This window comes from Protobothrops mucrosquamatus, unplaced genomic scaffold (assembly GCF_001527695.2).
Source record: "Protobothrops mucrosquamatus isolate PMUCROS unplaced genomic scaffold, P.Mucros_1.0 scaffold1829, whole genome shotgun sequence".
In the NCBI taxonomy this organism is placed as follows: domain Eukaryota; kingdom Metazoa; phylum Chordata; class Lepidosauria; order Squamata; family Viperidae; genus Protobothrops; species Protobothrops mucrosquamatus.
The window spans coordinates 78,836-97,876 of record NW_015387962.1 but is presented as its reverse complement, the minus strand read 5'-3'; the positions used below and the strand labels follow the sequence as shown (position 1 = coordinate 97,876).

General features: G+C 46.4%; 1 protein-coding gene across 1 annotated transcript in view; it reads left to right on the top strand.

The window, feature by feature from the left end:
- The window catches only part of LOC107294095 (acetyl-CoA carboxylase), a gene marked incomplete at its 3' end in the record, with an annotated part of 122,076 nt that overhangs the window by 26,008 nt on the left and 77,027 nt on the right, over positions 1 to 19,041 (top strand). Inside the window, exons 7-13 of the mRNA XM_015823301.1 lie at positions 550 to 656; positions 3,018 to 3,128; positions 7,122 to 7,331; positions 8,808 to 8,978; positions 12,434 to 12,595; positions 15,564 to 15,727; positions 18,139 to 18,285. Coding sequence (XP_015678787.1) covers positions 550 to 656; positions 3,018 to 3,128; positions 7,122 to 7,331; positions 8,808 to 8,978; positions 12,434 to 12,595; positions 15,564 to 15,727; positions 18,139 to 18,285 — 1,072 coding nt within the window. The remainder of the gene's footprint in view (positions 1 to 549; positions 657 to 3,017; positions 3,129 to 7,121; positions 7,332 to 8,807; positions 8,979 to 12,433; positions 12,596 to 15,563; positions 15,728 to 18,138; positions 18,286 to 19,041) is intronic.

The window sequence follows — 19,041 nt, the reverse complement described above, 5'->3', positions numbered from 1 at the left end:
TTTTCAACAAGCGGGTCTGGCCTAGGGAATTTTAGTGGGGCTTTTAAGGGTAATTTTAAGGGTAATTTTAATGATTGGCCTTTTCAAATATTTTCTTTTAATTTGGCTTTTAATATAGATATGTATTGTATTGTGGTTTTATAAGGCTGTTAGCCGCCCTGAGTCCGGTGAGGAGAAGGGCGGGGTACAAATTAAATTAATAATAAATAAATAAATAAATAAAGGTTAACATCAGACCAACAATCAAGTAAACAATACCCCAGTCAAGGAACTGCCACACTAACCAACAGTAAACAGCCCAACCAAAGAATCTTTAAGACCAGCCCCACCAACACTGACAGGGAACAGTAGAATATAAACAAGCAGCCAATCCCACTCCTTACTAACACTGATGATGTTACCTAGTTTGGGTAATGAAACGTCTGCAAGAAAACAATCAAGCACGGAGAGCACCCAGGACCCCTCCCATGTCCTTCTGAGTCCAGTGGAAAATGAATTAAATTTAGAGAGCGTGTCGATGTGGATCCTCACAAATCTTCTGCTTTTCAGGTCTCAAAGTAGACTGGCAAGAAAATGACTTTCAAAAGCGGATCTTGAATGTCCCCCAGGAACTATACGAGAAGGGCTGTGTGACAGACGTGGATCATGGGTTGCGGGTAAGGATGGCCGCGCAACTATCCATATCCATGGAGCTGAACTTTCAGCAATGAATACAACATCCTATGGCAGGGGTCTTCAAACTTGGCCATTGTAAGACTTGTGGACTTCAACTCCCAGAATTCCCCAGCCAACATGGGGAATCCACACATCTTCAAGCTGCCAAGGTTTCCCCAGCCAACATGGGGAATCCACACATCTTCAAGCTGCCAAGGTTGAGAAATACTGCCTTAGATTATATCCTGCTTTTATTTTTGTACAAGTCAATGCAGCATGTGTAATGTTCCTTCTTTCTATTTTCACCGCAAAACCATCCTGTGAAATGGGTTGGGTTAAGAGAGAGGAACTGGCCCAGAGTCCTCCAACTGGCTTTTATGCCTACGGCAGGACTAGAACTCACAGTCTCCTGGCTTCTAATCCAGCACTTTAAGCACTGCACCAAACTGAGTCTTCATAATCGTAAAAGCAGATATAAAGGCATGAAGCGGTTTCCTTACGATAGGCTTCCAATTGGAAAACAGTCCTGCAAGGAAAAAAAAGTTGAATTAGCTGGACCTTTACTTCTCTGTAAAGAGCTGGGGAGAGTAATCTCCAGCAGGCTGTCCAATTTCTAAATTTTAAAACCTTAAGACATGGTGGACAATTCTTAGCCTGCTTGTGATACACAGCCTTACTATTGTTCATCCATCCATCCATCCATCATTTGTTTATCCATAGATCCATTCATCCATCTTGTAGACACAGCCGTTAAGCAAACCGATGTTCACCATGGGTGCAGTTTTGCTGAAAACCAGAAGTAACTGCCGGTTTTCTGCAAAACCGGCATAAAACATGATCATGTGATCGCTGGACGCTACAAACGGCTTTAAATGTAGCCTGATTTGTATTAAATCATGGTTTATCTTACACTATCTACAATATCACACACCAGGAACAATATACATACATGTGCTAATACAGCAGGATCCAAAAAAGCACAATTACAGCAGGAAACGGAAGAGAGAGAACACATCAGCAGAGCCTTCCCTTTATACAAAGGCTCTTAAAGAGATGCAGACCCTGCTGAGACATTCCCATCATTACATTACATCTTACATAAGCTGGTTAGCTGTTAAATCAATACCTTGACACAGGTCATAGTTGTCTCAGAGGTGATTTTTCAAAAAGACAACTGGACTGTTTTTCCTTGAGGAAGAAGAAGATTGTTCACTTCTCCACCCAAGAAGCTTCATCATTGGACCTTGTGAAATAGACGTATCACAAGGGCACACTGAGGCATGCCTACCGCTGCCCGTGCTGCTACATTCTGGACCAGTTGAAGCTTCCAAGTGATATTCAAGGGCAGTCCCATGTAGGTTGCATTGTAATAGTCAAGCCATGAGTGACTAGGGCAGTGATGGCGAACCTTTTAGAGATCGAGTGCCCAAAAACTGCTCCCGCCCTGCCTGCTCCCGCCCTGCCTGCCCCCTGCCCCCCCTGCCCGCAGGGCCATGCACCGCCTCCATGGCCCACCACAGCAGATTGCCCAGGCAGCCCTGTAGCGCCATGGCAGCCACGCCCTCCACCCACACCCCGCAGCATCATCTGCACGCTATGGGGCACGAGGGCGGAGTCTTGCCCTGCTGCCTGGCTATGTCCTTGGCTGTGCTGCTCCGTGCGGGCTGTGCCCAGGGCGACTCTCCTCCAGGAGGGCTGCTGTTGAGGGGGCCGTGGGGGGAGGCGGGGCTGGGGCGATGGCGCATGTGCCCACAGAGAGGGCTCCGAGTGCCGCCTCTGGCACGCGTGCCATAGGTTCGCCACCACTGGACTAGGGCATTGAGTGTCTTAGAACAGAGTTCCCCCAACCTTTCCGGGTTAGTGGCCTGGAAGGGGGGAAGGGGAGAAAGAGGGGATGGTTTTGTGGGAGGGGCAGGCACATCTGCGCGCGTGCACAAGCACCCATTGCTCGTGTGAGGCCGAGAACGCCCGTGACGCTCACGCGAATGGGGCCGTGAGCGCCCGTGACAGACTGATAGGGGGCCGTGGCCCACAGGTTGGGGACCCCATGTCTTAGAGGATTACCCTATTCAGGAAGGGGCAGCTGTGCAAAGGTGTGTTTGGCCACAGTTGTCACCTGCTCTTCAAACAGGAGCCATGAGTTCAAGACAACCCCCAGATTCCACAGCCCTCTTGAATGGAGAACCTGATCCAAAAGTAAAGATAGAAGACCTCTAATTTTTTTTTAAATTTGTCGGCCTTGCTGAATTGTGGAGTGTGATAGGGGCTCGGGCTTTCTTTCTTGCTCCCTGTCCAGAAACTTGAGGACAATTTCCTTTTATCTCCAATAAATCTCATTCATTTATTGCTTTTCTTGTGTTCAGGCTGCCGAAGCGATTGGTTATCCAGTCATGATCAAAGCCTCTGAAGGAGGGGGAGGAAAAGGCATCAGGAAAGTAAACAATGCCGATGATTTTCCCAACCTCTTCAGACAGGTATGTTTCAAAATGTCTTGAAATGCCAAATCTTAGGAAGCACACCCCCCCCCAAGCTTGGAAATGGTTGCTTGGTCGAAGACGTCAGCTCTCTAATCCAGTGCATCTGAACCTTGGCCACTTTAAGATGTGTGGACTTCAAATCCCAGAATTCCCTAGCCATCATGCTGACTGGGGAATTCTGGGAATCGAAGTCTACACACGTTAAAGCATACTCGTCAGGAAACTCTGGCAGTTGACGTTCCATCCCTTAAAGCATGCTGGCCAGGGAATTCTGGGAGTTGGGGTCTGCACACCTTAAAGCCTGCTGGCTGGGGAATTCTGGGAGATGAAGTCCACACTCCTTAAAGCAGGGGTGTCAAACTCAATTTCATTGAGGGCCGCATCAGCTTTGTGGTTGCCCTCAGGGGGCTGGGTGGGTGTGGCCAGGGTGGGTGCGGCCTACTGGGTGGGCGTGGATGGAGTGGGTGTGGTTTCGGCAGGCAGCGGGGCGCTCTCCTCACAGCGCCAAGAGCTGAGCCGGGCGGTGCGAATCTGATGAGAAGTGCAATGCGGCCTAGCCCCCAGCCTGCCCAGTTTTGGCAGGCAGCAAGGTGCAAAGCTGGTGAGCTTCGCACCGCCCAGCTCAACCTCTCGGCGCTGTGAGGAGAGCGCCCCGCTGCCTGCCAAAACCGGGCAGGCTGGGGACTGGGCAGCGTCACGCTTCTTTTTGGATTTGCGCTGCCTGGCTCAGCCTCTCGGCGCTGTGAGGAGAGCGCCCCACTGCCTGCCGAAACCCCTCCCGCAGAGCCCATCAAGCCGGATATGTGAAGTAGGCGAGGGCCATTTGCTGGCCACTTCCAGGCGAAGGTGCATTTCTTCATTCCTCCCAAAGGGGGACCCCTCCCCAGCATGCACCCAGAGGGCGGGGGCCGACGCGGCAGGGGCTGGTTCCTCGCTGTTTCCAGATGTCCTTGTGGAGCTAAGACTGAATACGTTTCAGCATAGATGGCCACCACAAAATTGTACATTGGCTCCCGGCCGGCCTGGGCCAGGGCCAAGGCAGCGGGGGCCGTTCCCTCACTGTTTCCAGGATGGCTTCGCGGGCCACATGAAACCACTTTGCGGGCCGCATCCGGCCCCCGGGCCTTGTGTTTGACATGTCTGCTTTAAAGCATGCTAGCTGGGGAATTCTAGGAGTTGACATCTGCAACTGGGGAAATCTGGGAACTGAAGTCCACATAGCTTAAAGCCTGCCGGCGCAGAATTCTGGGAGTTGAGGTCCATACACCTTAAAGTGTACTAGCTGGGTAATTCCGAAATTGTGGGGAATTCTGGGATCCTCCCTCAGTTCTCATGAAAGTAAAGAGAAGGAGGGAGGAAGCACAATGAAGATTTGCAGTATTCTATTACTGTACTTTAATAATAAAAGTAAAACTGGCCTGTGTAACTTTGGTTTCTAGGCTGCACTGCCGTGAATGATTGACTTTAATCTTGCAACTCAGAATGTGCTCCCTCTCCCCCTTTAATCTTCCTGAGAGCTAGGACAGCTCTTCCTTGAGATGCTTTCTTGGGTTGCATTCTGTTCCAGGCTCAAGTTTCTTTTATCTGACCATTTTCTTGATAACGTCTCTTCTTCCTGTTCCTCAAGGCTAGTCCCTCCTCCCACTACACTGGGTGAACTAATCAGCTGGGGGAAAAAAGCTTTCTCTTAAAGTCTATGGCAGTGATGGCGAACCTTTTAGAGACCGAGTGCCCCAAAACTGCCCCCCACCCCTGTCCCCGCTCCACCCTGCCCACTGGGCCACCCACCACCTCCACGGCCTGCCACAGATCACCCAGACAGCCCAGCAGCGCCATGGCGGCCACGCCCTCCGCCCGTGCCCCACAGCATCATCTGCGCACGACGGGGCGCAAGGGTGGAGTCTTGTTCCCGCTGCCCGGCTACCATGTCCTTGGCTGCACTGCTTCGCATGGGCTGCGCCCAGGGGCGACTCTCCCCGGGGGGGGGGCTGCTGGTGAGGAGGGAGCCGTGGGAGGACGTGGGGCTGGGGAGACTGTGCGTGTGCCCACAGAGAGGGCTCCGAGTGCCGCCTCTGGCACTCGTGCCATAGGTTCGCCACCACTGGTCTGTGGAGAGTCTCAGTCATCCAGGTCATGGTTATCCCAAAGGTGCTTTTTCAAAAGGCAACTGGACTTTTTCCTTGAAGATGTTTCGCTTCTCATCCAAGAAGCTTTTTCTCTTCTAACTGAATGGTGGAGAATGGAAGGATTTACAGTCTATTCCAGTGATGGCAAACCTTTTAGAGACCGAGTGCCCAAACTGCAACCCAAAACTCACTTATGCATCGTCGGGTGCCAGGTGGGCGTGGCCCATTGTGTGTGTGTGTCCAATTGGGTGGGCGTGGCTACGGTGGTAATGGCAAACTGGGTGGGACTAAAAAGTTCAATCAATCAATTCCAACTTTGCAAGATCTTTTTTCCCCGCAAGAAGTTGAAATTGATTGATTGATTGAACTTTTTTTTTTTTTGTACATGGCGGCGGAGGCCTAAAGCGAAAAGGTTTTATAAAACCCAGCTGAAGGCCTAGGACTGGGGCAACGGCACGCGTGCCCAGAGAGAGGGCTCTGAGTGCCGCCTCTGGCACCCGTGCCATAGGTTCGCCACCACTGGTCTATTCCTTGCAGTTATCTGGTCGTTAGCACTCTTTCTGAGAATCCTTGGGGCCATTTGGAGGTATATCTGTCTCTTTCAAAGGATAAAATACCCAGACATAATGTGAGCAATGTGACATATGCAGTACAGTGCAGTGAGACGTTCAGATTTGTACATTGGGGAAACAAAACAACCACTTCACAAACGCTTGGCACAACATAGGACAGGGGTGTCAAACTGCCAGCCTGTGGGCCAGATGCGTCATCCGGAAGCCGCGCCCACCCCATTGCCGGCAATGGCAAAACCGGCCCGATACGTTGCGTGACGTCACGTGACACCCGTGACACAGGAGAACAAACCCATCAGGGTAAGATTCAGCAGTCCATCTGCATTTTAAAGACAAAGGCCACTCTTTCAAAGATAGCAAACTCCACATTTTGGACAGAGCGGACCGCTGGTTTGAAAGAAGGGTCAAAATTGAACAGCCCTCTCTCAACAGAGGGGGAGGGACACGACATCACCCCTCTCCTTTTTACAACACAGTCCTTTCAGCAGTTCCAAGAAGATTCCACACCCATTTGCACCCATTTGACCTAAGAGCACAGATAAACCCCCAAGTGCAGGGGTGTCAAACTCAGTTTCATTGAGGGCCGAATCAGCATTGCGGTTGCCCTCGGGGGGGGTGTGTGGCCAGGGTGGGTGCGGCCTACTGGGTGGGCATGGAGTGGGTGTGGCCTATTGGGTGGGCATGGCCAGCTGTACATCGTTCTTGTCAAGGGTGCCTGGGGGCCTGGGCAGGAGTGAGACAGATCTGAGGGTCTCTGGCAGAAGGGGGTGGGACCGGGGCAAGGGCCAAGGCATGGTCCACTGGAGGAGCCTCACTGTTTCTCTCAGGCCATGCGGGGGGGAGAGGGGCTTATGGAGCTAAGATTGAACGCCTTTCAGCATAGATGGCCACCACAAAATTGTACATTGACTCCCGGCCGGTCTGGGCCAGGGCCAAGGCAGCGGGGGCTGTTCCTTCACTGTTTCCAGGATGGCTTCGCGGGCCACATGACACCACTTCACGGGCCGCACCCGGCCCCCGGGCCTTGTGTTTGACATGTCTGCCCAAGTGGCCTCAGTGACTCTCAGATGGCTGCAAGGAATATAAATCCTTCCATCCTCCACCATTCAGTCAGAACTGAAGAAGCTTCTGGGACGAGAAGTGAAGCATCTTCAAGGAAAAACAAAGTCCAGTTGCCGTTTGAAGAAGCACCTTTGGGACTTTTTCTTAACGGCTTTTGAACATGGCAAATACACTTCTCTGCTAAAAATCCAGTTGCTCGGTCACCGCCTGCTTGTGTGTGTCACTCTCAGGTACAAGCTGAGGTGCCCGGCTCACCGATCTTCGTGATGCGTCTGGCCAAGCAATCCCGCCACCTTGAGGTCCAGATCCTGGCGGACCAATATGGCAATGCCATCTCCCTCTTCGGCCGAGACTGCTCCGTGCAGCGTCGGCATCAGAAGATCATTGAGGAAGCCCCAGCATCTATCGCAACGTTGGCTGTCTTTGAACATATGGAGCAGGTAGGTGGGAATTCTGCCTTTGAGAGGGGAGAACGGTAGCCCACTCCTCTCGTTTATGGTGAAAGAGTCAGAATTAGTTGGTCGTTGCTGCTACAGGCAGTCCTCGACTTACAACAGTTTGTTGAGTGACTTACAGCAGTTTGTTACGTTTGAAATTACAACAGCACTGAAAAAAGGTGACTTACGACCATTTTTCGCACTTAAGAACCACTGCAGCATTTCCCTCAAAATTGAGACGCTCGGCAACGGACTCTATTTAGGACGGTTGCAGTGTTCCAAGGTCACGTGATCTCCTTTTGCGACCTTCTGACAAACAAACTCCATAGGGAGACCAGATTCACTTAACAACTGTCTTATTAACTTAACAACTGCAGTGATTCACTTAACAGCCGTGTCAAGAAAGGTCGTAAAATGGGGCAAAACTCACTTAACAATTGTTTCGCTTAGGCAGTGGAAATTTGGGGCTCAATGGCGGTCGTAAATCGAGGACTACATGTATTGTATAAATAAAACTTAGAGAGAGATCAATATGTGAGTGGCGGGCCAACGTCCACCACGTTGCCTTTAGGATCTCTGACATACTCAGTTGAGCGTCTTTGAAATGTGATTGAGAAAAAAAAGAGGATTTTGAGAAACCCACAATACTGCACTCGCACAACACATTTAACTAGGTGAGTGAAAGATTTGGCAAAGGCATTCATACAACATGCCGAGCTGGTTCTGTCTCTGTCTTGCTTTGGTTTTGTGAGTGGGAGTAACTTAGTCTGTTATGTAGGTTAAGCCTCTTTGATTCATTTAAGGTTCAGAGTATTGCACCAAAAATGGATTAACTCAGTAACCTGATTAAATGTGTGTGAAGAACACAACTAATCTTCAGTCCGGAATGAATCTGATTAGCTCCCTAAATTTTATAAAGACTGTGGCTACTGTGCATGAATAAACAATGGCCTCATAATCAATCTTGAACAGTGTATCTCAACCTAAAACATATAAGGAACGGCTGCTGGAATTGGGAATGTCTAGTCTAATGAAGAGAAGGACGAGGGGGGACATGATAGCAGTATTCCAATATCTCAGGGCCTGCCACAAAGAAGAGGGGCTCAACTTATTCTCCAAAGTGCCTGAAGGCAGGACGAGAAGCAACGGATGGAAACTAACAAGGAGAGAAGCAACCTAAAACTAAGGAGAAACTTCCTGACAGTTAGAACAATTAACCAGTGGAACAACCTGCCACTGGAAGTTTTAAAGAAGAGACTAGACAGCCATTTGACCAGAATAGTATAGGGTCTCCTGCTTGAGCAGGGGGTTGGACTAGAAGACCTCCGAGGTCCCTTCCAACTCTACTATTCTGTGTTCTTGCACCCAGAAATTGATGAGTCAGAATGCCACACCTACTCAGCCAAATGATCTTATGAAGTTGTTTTGGTTCAAAATATGTCTTGACCGTTTTGATGCAAGCCTTTCTTTCTTTTTCAGTGTGCCGTGAAGCTCGCCAAGATGGTGGGCTACGTCAGTGCCGGGACGGTGGAATATCTTTACAGCCAGGATGGGAGCTTTTACTTTTTGGAGCTAAACCCTCGGCTGCAGGTCGAGCATCCTTGTACAGAAATGGTGGCTGACGTGAACCTGCCTTCTGCTCAACTCCAGGTAAGGCGAGAAGACCTGGTGGGAAGGACGAAGCTGGTTGCTAAGCACTTCAGCTGGAATAACCAGTTTTCCCAAGATCTTGAGCCAGGTGGGAAGAGTTTTTTTGGGATTTGTTCCATATGTTGCAAGAAGTGAGTCCTGAACTTGGAACAAGATCAGCATGCTGATAAGGCCAGGGATGAGTTCTGGCTTTGGAAAGTGAAGTATTGCATTATGCAGGTGAAAAAAAAAACAACACACACACAAAACTCTCCCTTGTTGTTTTGAAATGGGAGGCTGTGTTTTCAGACGAGGGGAACATTTTGGTACTCGGTGTTTAAATCGGTGTGTAATGGAGGCGAACTTCAGTTTGCAGAGGGATTATGAGTTTCTGAAGACTTTCTTCGGTTAAAATGCAGCTGTTGTGCTTTTATAAAAGGCTGGGAACCCTTGAGGGACTTTTTGCTGGAAATGGAAACAAAGTGAAGTGAGGATTTATAGTTCTGACACTTGAAAAAGGATTAAATAAGGGAGTAAAGGGATTTTTATAATACCAAGAGGGAGAAAGGATAATGAGTTTGATTATAACTGCTGAAAAAAAAATCAAAAGTTGCTTATTTCTTTAACTACAGTATTTTTCTTTTCCTCTTATTCTGTTTTTCCTTTCCTTTCCTTCTTCCCTTCCCGCCCCTTTCCTTTCCTTTCCTTTCCTTTCCTTTCCTTTCCTTTCCTTTCCTTTCCTTTCCTTTCCTTTCCTTTCCTTTCCTTCTTCCCTTCCCCCTTTCCTTTCCTTTCCTTTCCTTTCCTTCTTCCCTTCCCGCCCCTTCCCCATTTCCTTTCCCTTTCCTTTCCCTTTCCCTTTCCTTCCTCTTTTTTCTTTACATTTGCTTTACATTTGTAACCTTTATGTAAATTTCTCAGTAAAAAAAGATAATAAACGATAACAAAAAAGGACAATAAACCTGTGTTGTGCATCCTGGTTAAGAAAGTAAAGGGTTTCCTGTTTGATATTTATTTCATTCTTTCATTTATTTATATGCTTTCATTTCTACGCCCATAATAATGATAACCAGAGAATTCTGAACAAGTACAGATCATTATTATAGTTTGTTCTAGTTGTACACCACCAAATCAGTAAAGACTCATGGCAGGATATAACTGTACAGATAAAAAAAAAACCATGCAATCAAAGCATTGCCTGTTGACAAAATCCTAGATTTTTTAAAAACCCTTTAAAAAAGCAGATTACCTTTGCATTTCTCTTCTTTCACCATCAATAAGAGTTTCCTTAAGTCTTCTTTGTCATCAACTATCAAAGTAGCATCATCAGCACATTTGAAGTTAATGATGTGCCAGCAACAATTCCATTTCTTCTAACCTAGCATTTCCCCGTAATATATTCTGCAATGGAAGTTAAATAAGTAAGAAGACCATATACAACCTCGGCACATTTTTCCATTTTGTACCCTTTCCGTTGCTCCATACAGGTAGTCCTCGAGTTACGACCACAACTGAGCCCAAAGTTTCTGTTGTGAAGTGAGACATTTGTTAAGTCCCATTTTACAACCTTTCATGCCACAGTTGTTAATTGAATCACTGCAAGTTAGTAACACGGTTGTGGAGTGAATTTGGCTTCCTCCATTGACTTTGCTTGTCAGAAAGTCACAAAAAGCGATCACATGATCCTCAAAAGACTGCCACCGTCATAAATATGAGTCGCTTGCCAAGGATTTGAATTTCGATTCACCATGGAGATGCTGCAGTAAGTGTGAAAAACGGTCATAAGTCACTTTTTTCAGTGTTGTTGTCACTTCGAATGGTCACTAAATGAACTGTTGTAAGTTGAGGACTATTCTAGTCTGACTCTCATTTCTTGGCCCTCATACACATTTTCCAATAGGCAGGTTAGTAGGCCTATTTTCAATGGCTCTCCACAAATTGTTGTGGCTTAGAACAGGGGTAAGCAACCTTGGCTCTTTTATGACTCGTGGACTTCAATTCCCAGAATTCCTGAGCCAGCCATGCTGAGGGGAAAGGGAGAGGTTGCCATGCTGAGCCATGCTGGCTCAGGAATTCTGGGAGTTGAAGTCCACGAGTCATAAAAGAGCCCAGGTTGCCTACCCCTGGGCCTAGACGATCAAAAGCCTTCGTGTAATTAAACATCTCTCTCTCCCTGAGCACTAAACTTTATTTCTGACTGAAAATAAGGGTGGAAATCTCTTTCAGTCCGGTTTCAAAAGCATTCTGCGATCTACCAATAAAAGCCCAAAAACTGTCTTTCAAAAATCTAGAACCTTTAAATTGGTCGATGAAAGGTCTCCACAAAATATATCAGGAAATTATCACTATTGGTGATGGACTGATTGATTTAAAATTCCCTTGCTGGCTGGGAAATTATGGGAGTTGAAGTCCACATATTTTAAAGTTGCCAGAGTTGAGAAACACTGATTTAAAGAATTTATACAGGAAGATTTTTTTTCATTCACTTTTGTTTAGTGATTGTTCAAAGTTACAATGGCCCTGGAAATAGTTACTTGTGACCATTTTTCACATTTAATGACCGTTGCAGCATCCACATGGTCAGGTGATCAGAATTTGGACAATTGGCAACTGACTCATATTTATGACAGTTCCCAGATACACTTAACAACCGCATTACTAACTTAGCAACTGGTAGTCATTCACTTAACAATTGGGGCAAGTAGGCTTATAAAATGGGAGAAAAGTCACTTAATAACTATCTTGCTTAGCAACAGATATTCTGGGTTCAATTTATAGAATAGAATAGAGCTGGAAGGACCTTGGAGGTCTTCTAGTCTAGCCCCCTGCTCAAACAGGAGAACCTAAACCATCTCAGACAAGTGAATGTCTAGCCTCTTCTTAAAAATTTCCAGTGATGGAGCACCCATGATTTCTGGTGGCAAGCTGTTCCAATGGTTGATTGTCCTCACTGTCAGGAAGTTTCTCCTTAATTCCAAGTTGCTTCTCTCTTTAGTCAGTTTCCAACCATTTTTTCTCGTCCTTCCCTCTGGTGCTCTGGTGAACAACCTGGCCCCCTCTTCCTTGTGGCAGCCCCTCAGATACTGGAATACTGCTATCTTGTTCCCTATTTCTTCTTTAGACTAGCCAAACCCAAGTCCCGCAGCCGTTCTTCGTATGTTTTAGTTTCCAGGCCTTTGATCCTCTTAGTTGCTCTTCTCTGAATTTTTTCCAAACTCTCAACATCTTTTTTGTGATATGGTGACCAAAATTGTTGTCATAAGTTGAGGATTACCTGTAATGCTGAGAAAATAGACTCCATAATCAGAGTCTTGATTAATACTTACAGATCTTTTAAGTTGTTCTAGAAATGAGAGAGAGAGACAAGAAAACACAACACAGATGCTGGGACACTTATGCTTAGTGGTGACATTGGAAGTTCTTTCTATTGTATACCTAATATGAAAAGGGCTATATTTTCCTTTTTTTCCCCCCAGATTGCCATGGGAATTCCTCTCCACAGGATCAAGGATATCCGGATCATGTATGGGGCTTCCCCCTGGGGGGATACCCCTATTGACTTTGATAGCTCGGCCCATGTGCCTTGTCCGCGGGGTCATGTGATCGCAGCCCGTATCACCAGTGAGAACCCTGATGAGGTGAGTCTTCTTATATCTGAGCCAGTTTGGCCTAGTACAGGGGTAGGCAAACTTGGCTCTTTTTATGACTCGTGGACTTCAACTCCCAGAATTCCTGAGCCAGCTATGCTGGCTCAGGAATTCTGGGAGTTGAAGTCCACGAGTCATAAAAGAGCCACGGTTGCCTACCCCTGGCCTAGTGGTTAAGGCACCGGGCTATAAAACAGGAGGCCATGAATTCAAGTCCCATCTTTGTCATGAAAGCCAGCTGGATGACTTTGGGCTAGTCCAGTGGTTCTCAACCTTTTTAATGCCACGACCCCCAACCGGTCGTAAGTCGAGGACTTTCCCTGCCCGGGAGCGCCGCGCATGCGTGGTTCCGCCCCCTGCGCCGGCCGAGGCGTAGCTGGCAAGCGGCAGAGACGGAGCAGGCCGACCACCAGCTGGCCCAGCCCAAGGGAGGTAAGGCACCCGCCGGAGAAGGGGGAAAAAAATGGCGGACAGCCTTGCTTGGCGACCCCCATGAAATGGTCGATCGACCCCAAATGGGGTCACGACCCATAGGTTGAGAACCGCTGGGCTAGTCCCTCTCTCTCAGCCCAACCCACCTCACAGGGGTGTTGTTGTGGGGAAAATAGGAGAAATAAAGTGTATTGAATTTGTTTGCCACTTTGACTTATTTGCAAAGATAATAATGGTGGGATCACTTTCTCTCTGCCCAACTCACCTTGCAGGATTGTTGTTATGGGGAAAACAAGAAGAGGAAAGTGTATTGGATATATTCACTGGCTTGAATTATTTGTAAAAATAATGAAGGTGGGATACAAATCAATATAAATGTATAAGAAGTGCAGTGATGGCTTGACTATAGACCAGTGATGGCGAACCTTTTAGAGACCGAGTGCCCAAACTGCAACCCAAAACCCACTTATGCATCGTCGGGTGCTGGGTGGGTGTGGCCCATTGGGTGGGTGTGGCCCATTGGGTGGGCGTGGCCCATTGGGTGGGCGTGGCTGCGGTGGTAACAGCAGACTGGGTGGGACTAAAAAGTTCAATCAATCAATTCCAACTTTGCGAGATCTTTTTTTTCCGTGAGAAGTTGAAATTGATTGATTGATTGAACCTTTTTTTTTTTTTTTTTGCACACGGTGGCAGAGGCTGAAAGTGAAAAGGTTTTATAAAACCCAGCTGAAGGCCTACGACTGGGGCGGTGGCGTGCGTGCCCAGAGAGGGCTCTGCGTGCCACCTGTGGCACGCGTGCCATAGATTCGCCACCACTGCTATAGACCATTCCCCCAGGAGAAATAAGGCTGGATTGATGGATGGATGATGCTGCCCATCTCACTGTTGAAGTGACTCTGGGTGTCTTACAAAATGATAAAAAGATATCCCAAAGATGCTTTTTCACGAGGCAACAGGACTTTCTTGTTTTCCTTTGAAGAAGTTTCACTTCTCATCCAAGAAGCTTCTTCAGTTCAAGAAAGTCCAGTTGCCTCGTGAAAAAGCGTCTTTGGGACAACTATGATCTGGATGGCTGAGAATCTCCATAGACATTGATAAAAAGATAATACAAAACGATTAAAATTAAGAAGATTCAATAAGGTAAACAAACCAAAGGGACAGAAGACATGAGGTTATCTACCCTATCAGTCAGGTTTTAAGCCTCTTCCAAAAGATCAAGAGTGTGGGGGTCAATCTCCCCTCCATTGGGAGAATATTCCAGAGGGTGGCGGCCATAACAGAAAAGGCTCGTCCCCTGGACCCCGCCAGCCAAAATTCTTTGTTAGATGGGATCCTAGTAGGCTTCTTCCAATGGAGCAAGTGGGATGGGCCAATCCCTTTGGTACAAGCTGGATCCTCAGGTAGTCTGGACCCATGCCATAAAGAGCCTTAAATGTAATAATAGCCATCACCTTGAATTGGACCCTGAAGCAACAGGGATATTACATGTTGTCAAAGTATTGATTTAGCAGCTAACCAGTTTATGTAATGTAAGATGTAATGATGGGAATGACTCAGCAGGGTCTGTGTCTCTTTAAGAGCATTTGAATAAAGGGAAGGCTCCGCTGATGTGTTCTCTCTCTTCCATTTACTGCTGTAACTGTGGTTTTTTTGGATCCTGCTGTATTAGCGTGTATATGTATATTGTTCCTGGTGTATGATATTGTAGATAGTGTAAGATAAACCACCATTTACTATAGACCTCCATTTACTGTGTTTACTCCTGGGTTATCTCGCGCAATAACATGTTCTGACACATGTGCCACCCTAGGTGCCCCTAGAAATATTGGTGAAGCTATATTCTGTACCAGTTGTAGCTTTCGAATAGTCTTCAAGGGTAGCCCCATGTAGAACGTATTAAATGACTATTTCAAAATTAGCTCAGTTCCTGGGGACTTTATGAATTCACTGCTCTGATTTTTCTATCTTCTCCACAATCTTCTTTTTTGACATTCCTGTTTAAACTAAAGTCACTGAATTCTTCCCACTGAAAAGGATATGACCCTACCTTACTCACTCACCTAAGGGCATTCTTGTCACTATTAATTGTTTTAAAAATGTCCCAATGAGGAGCAAGATGATCAGTGGTCACGGGAAAGGGAAAGGGAATGGATTTCTTTGAAGAATACTTTCATGTGTCTACAATGGTTATACATATTATGTTGCGCCTGAGAAATAGGATTAATAAAGATATGGAACAGTGTTTCTCAACCTCATCACCACGAAGATGTGTGGACTTCAACTCCCAGAATTTCCAGGGGAATTTTGGGTTGAAGTCCACACATATTAAAGTTGCTGACTGGGGAAAGCTGGGAATTGAAGGCCACCCATCTTAAAAGTTGCTGAGGTTGAGAAACACTAATGTAGAATCCTGGAATGTGTTTTTCTTGCCCATTTTAAAATGACTTTTAAAATGAATAATTCCAGTACGATCATTGGATATGAGTGTGTGTGTGTTTAAAAAATAATGTTCCCTTTTATATTCCAGGGATTTAAACCCAGTTCTGGAACAGTTCAAGAACTGAACTTTCGCAGTAATAAGAACGTCTGGGGTTATTTCAGCGTTGCTGCTGCAGGAGGCCTTCATGAATTTGCAGACTCTCAGTTTGGCCACTGTTTCTCGTGGGGAGAAAACCGTGAAGAAGCCATCTCGTAAGTAAGAAGGAAGAGTGAAAAATACTTCCTTTTTCTTCTCTTGATTTCTCTGCCGATTTCAGAAGAACCGGGTGGCTTGATCTCCTTTGGCTTAGTTGCCTGCATGGAGTTATATTTTACAGATAGTCCTCGACTTACAAGCATTTGTTTAGTGCAGGGGTAGGCAACCTTGGCTCTTTTATGACTCGTGGACTTCAACTCCCAGAATTCCTGAGCCAACCATGCTGAGGGGAAAGGGAGAGGTTTCCATGCTGAGCCATGCTGGCTCAGGAATTCTGGGAGTTGAAGTCCACGAGTCATAAAAGAGCCAGGGTTGCCTACCCCTGGTTTAGTGAATGTTCACAGTTACAATAGCACTGAAAAAGTGACTTATGACTGGTCCTTCCACTTATGACTGTTTCTGCATCCCCATGGTCACGCCATCAAAATTCGAATGCTTGGCAACTGGCCTGTACAGGCAGTCCTCGACTTACATCTGCAATGAAGCCCAAAATTTCTGTTGTTAAGTGAGACATTTGTTAAGTGAGTTTTGCCCCATTTTTACAACTTTTCTTGCCACAGTTGTTAAAGTCAGTCACTGCAGTTGTTAACTTAGTAACCCAGTTTTAAGTAAATCTGGGTTCCCCATTGATTTTGCTTGTCAGAAAGTCGCAAAAGATGAAGTTGGGATACAGCAACAGTCGTAAATATGAACCCGTTGCCAAGCACCTGAATTTTTATTACACGATTATGGGGAGGCTGTAAAGGTTGTAAAATGTGAAAAATGGTCATAACCCACTTTTTTCAGTGCCATTGTAACTTTGAATGGTCACTAAATGAACTGCTGTAAGTTGAGGACTACCTGTATGCATGACGGTTGCAGCATCATGTATGACGATTGCGGCATCCCAGAATCATGTGATCGCCATTTGTGACCTCAGCTGACTTCTGACAAGAAAAGTCAATGGGAGAAGCTGAATTTGCTTAAGGCCCACATGATTCATTGAACAACTGCAGTGATTTACCTCACAACCATGGCAAAAAAGGTAATAAAATCACATCAAGATCACGTGAAGTGTTAATACCACTTTACAATGTCTTGGTAAGGCCACAGTTGGAATACTGCATCCAGTTTTGGTCACCACGATGTAAAAAAGATGCTGAGACTCTAGAAAGAATGCAGAGAAGAGCAACAAAGATGATCAGGGGACTGGAGGCTAAAACATATAAGGAACGGTTGCTGGAATTGGGTCTGTCTAGTTTAATGAAGAGAAGGACGAGGGGGGACATGATAGCAGTGTTCCAATATCTCAGGGGTTGCCCCAAAGAAGAGGGAGTCAAGCTATTCTCCAAGGCGCCTGAAGGCAGGACAAGAAGCAACGGATGGAAACTAATCAAGGAGAGAAGCAACTTAGAACTAAGGAGAAACTTCCTGACAGTTAGAACAATTAACCAGTGGAACAACCTGCCTCCAGAAGCGGTGAATGCTCCAACACTGGAAGTTTTTAAGAAGAGACTGGACAGCCATTTGTCTGAAATGGTATAGGGTTTCCTGCCTGAGCGGGGGGTTGGACTAGATGACCTCCAAGATCTCTTCCAACTTTATTATTATTATTATTATTATTGATCATCGCACAGTCAGCCAGATGTTCAGACTGGATTTGGCATTTTGTCTACCTATGGAGTCCTTACCCAGGACCCTGGGATAGGCAGATGTATTATTATTATTATTATTATTATTGTTGTTGTTGTTGTTGTTGTTATACCTCACTTAACAACCACCTTCCTTAGCAATGGGAATTCTGGTCCCAATGGTGTCATAAGTCGAGGACTACTTGTACCCATTGAATGCAGTTATCACTAAGGTAGACAAAAGTAGTCCTCGATTTACAACAATTCGTTTAGTGACCGTTTGAATTACAGTGGCACTGACAAAAATGACTTACGACCGTTTTTCACACTTAACGACCGTTGCAGCATCCCCCCCCCCATGGTCACATGATCAAAATTCAGGTGCTTGGCAACTGGGTTCATATTTATGACCACTGCAGTGTCCCGGGATCATGTGATCTCTTTGGGGGACTTTGACAAGCAAAGTCAATGGGGAAGCCAGATTCACTTAACACCCCTGTTACTAACTGAGCAACTGCAGTGATTCACTTAATAACTGTGACAAGAAAGGTCATAAAATGGGGCAAAAATTCACTTAACAACCGTCTCGCTTAGGAACAGAAAATTTGGGGCTCAGTTGTGGTTGTTAAGTCGAGGATTACCTGTACTGAGGTAGTTTTTAAATAAAGGATCTTGCTATAGACCTCTGAGGGGCCAGGAACTGGATGGGGCCTCCAGGTTGGAAGAAGTGTAAAAGATGGTTTGGTGATCTTCTCCAGTTTATTCGCAGACTTGACTGCCTTTGTTTACATCTTCAGAAACATGGTTGTGGCTCTGAAGGAGCTGTCCATTCGGGGAGACTTCAGAACCACCGTGGAGTACCTGATTAAACTGCTTGAAACGGAAAGCTTTCAGCACAACAGCATTGACACTGGTTGGCTGGATCGACTCATCGCTGAGAAAGTGCAGGTAATCTTCTTCTGGCACAGAAAGGGATGAAATACTGTATATCCGAAAAGAAAAACCTGCGGCATTTTAATGTGAATTATCTGTCTGTATGAGTGTGCTAAATAGATCTGATTCTACTGACAGAAGAGAACCTTTGTAGCTCAGGATTGAACTGTGGGGACCTGGGTGCTCTCTGAGTTTGGTGGCTTTAATGCAGATGTTTCGTGACCCAACTAGGTAACATCATCAGTGATAGAAGGGAGTGGGGTTTGCGGGGGAGGAGGAGAGGAGGAGGAGGAGGAGGAGGAGGAGGAAGAGGAGGAGAACTGTGGGGACCTGGTGCTTTTTGAGCTTGGTGGCTTTAATGCAGATGTTTTGTGACCCAACTAGGTAACATCATCAGTGATAGAAAAGAGTGGAGTTTGTGGGGGGGGAGAAGAAGGAGGAGGAGGAGGAAGAGGGGACCTTGGTGCTCTCTGAGCTTGGTGGTTTTATTTCAGACATTTCTTGACCCAACTAGGTAACATCATCAGTGATAGAAGGGAGTGGGGTTTGCGGGGGTGAAGGAGGAGGAGGAGGAGGAGGAGGAGGAGACTACTGTGGGGACCTTGGTGCTCTCTGAGCTTGGTGGTTTTATTGCAGACATTTCTTGACCCAACTAGGTAACATCATCAGTGATAGAAGAGAGTGGGGTTTGCTTTCTGTTTACATGTAAGTGCCTCGCTCTGCCAGTGTTGGTGGAAGTGTTTCTCATGGTTCCTTGACTAGGCTGT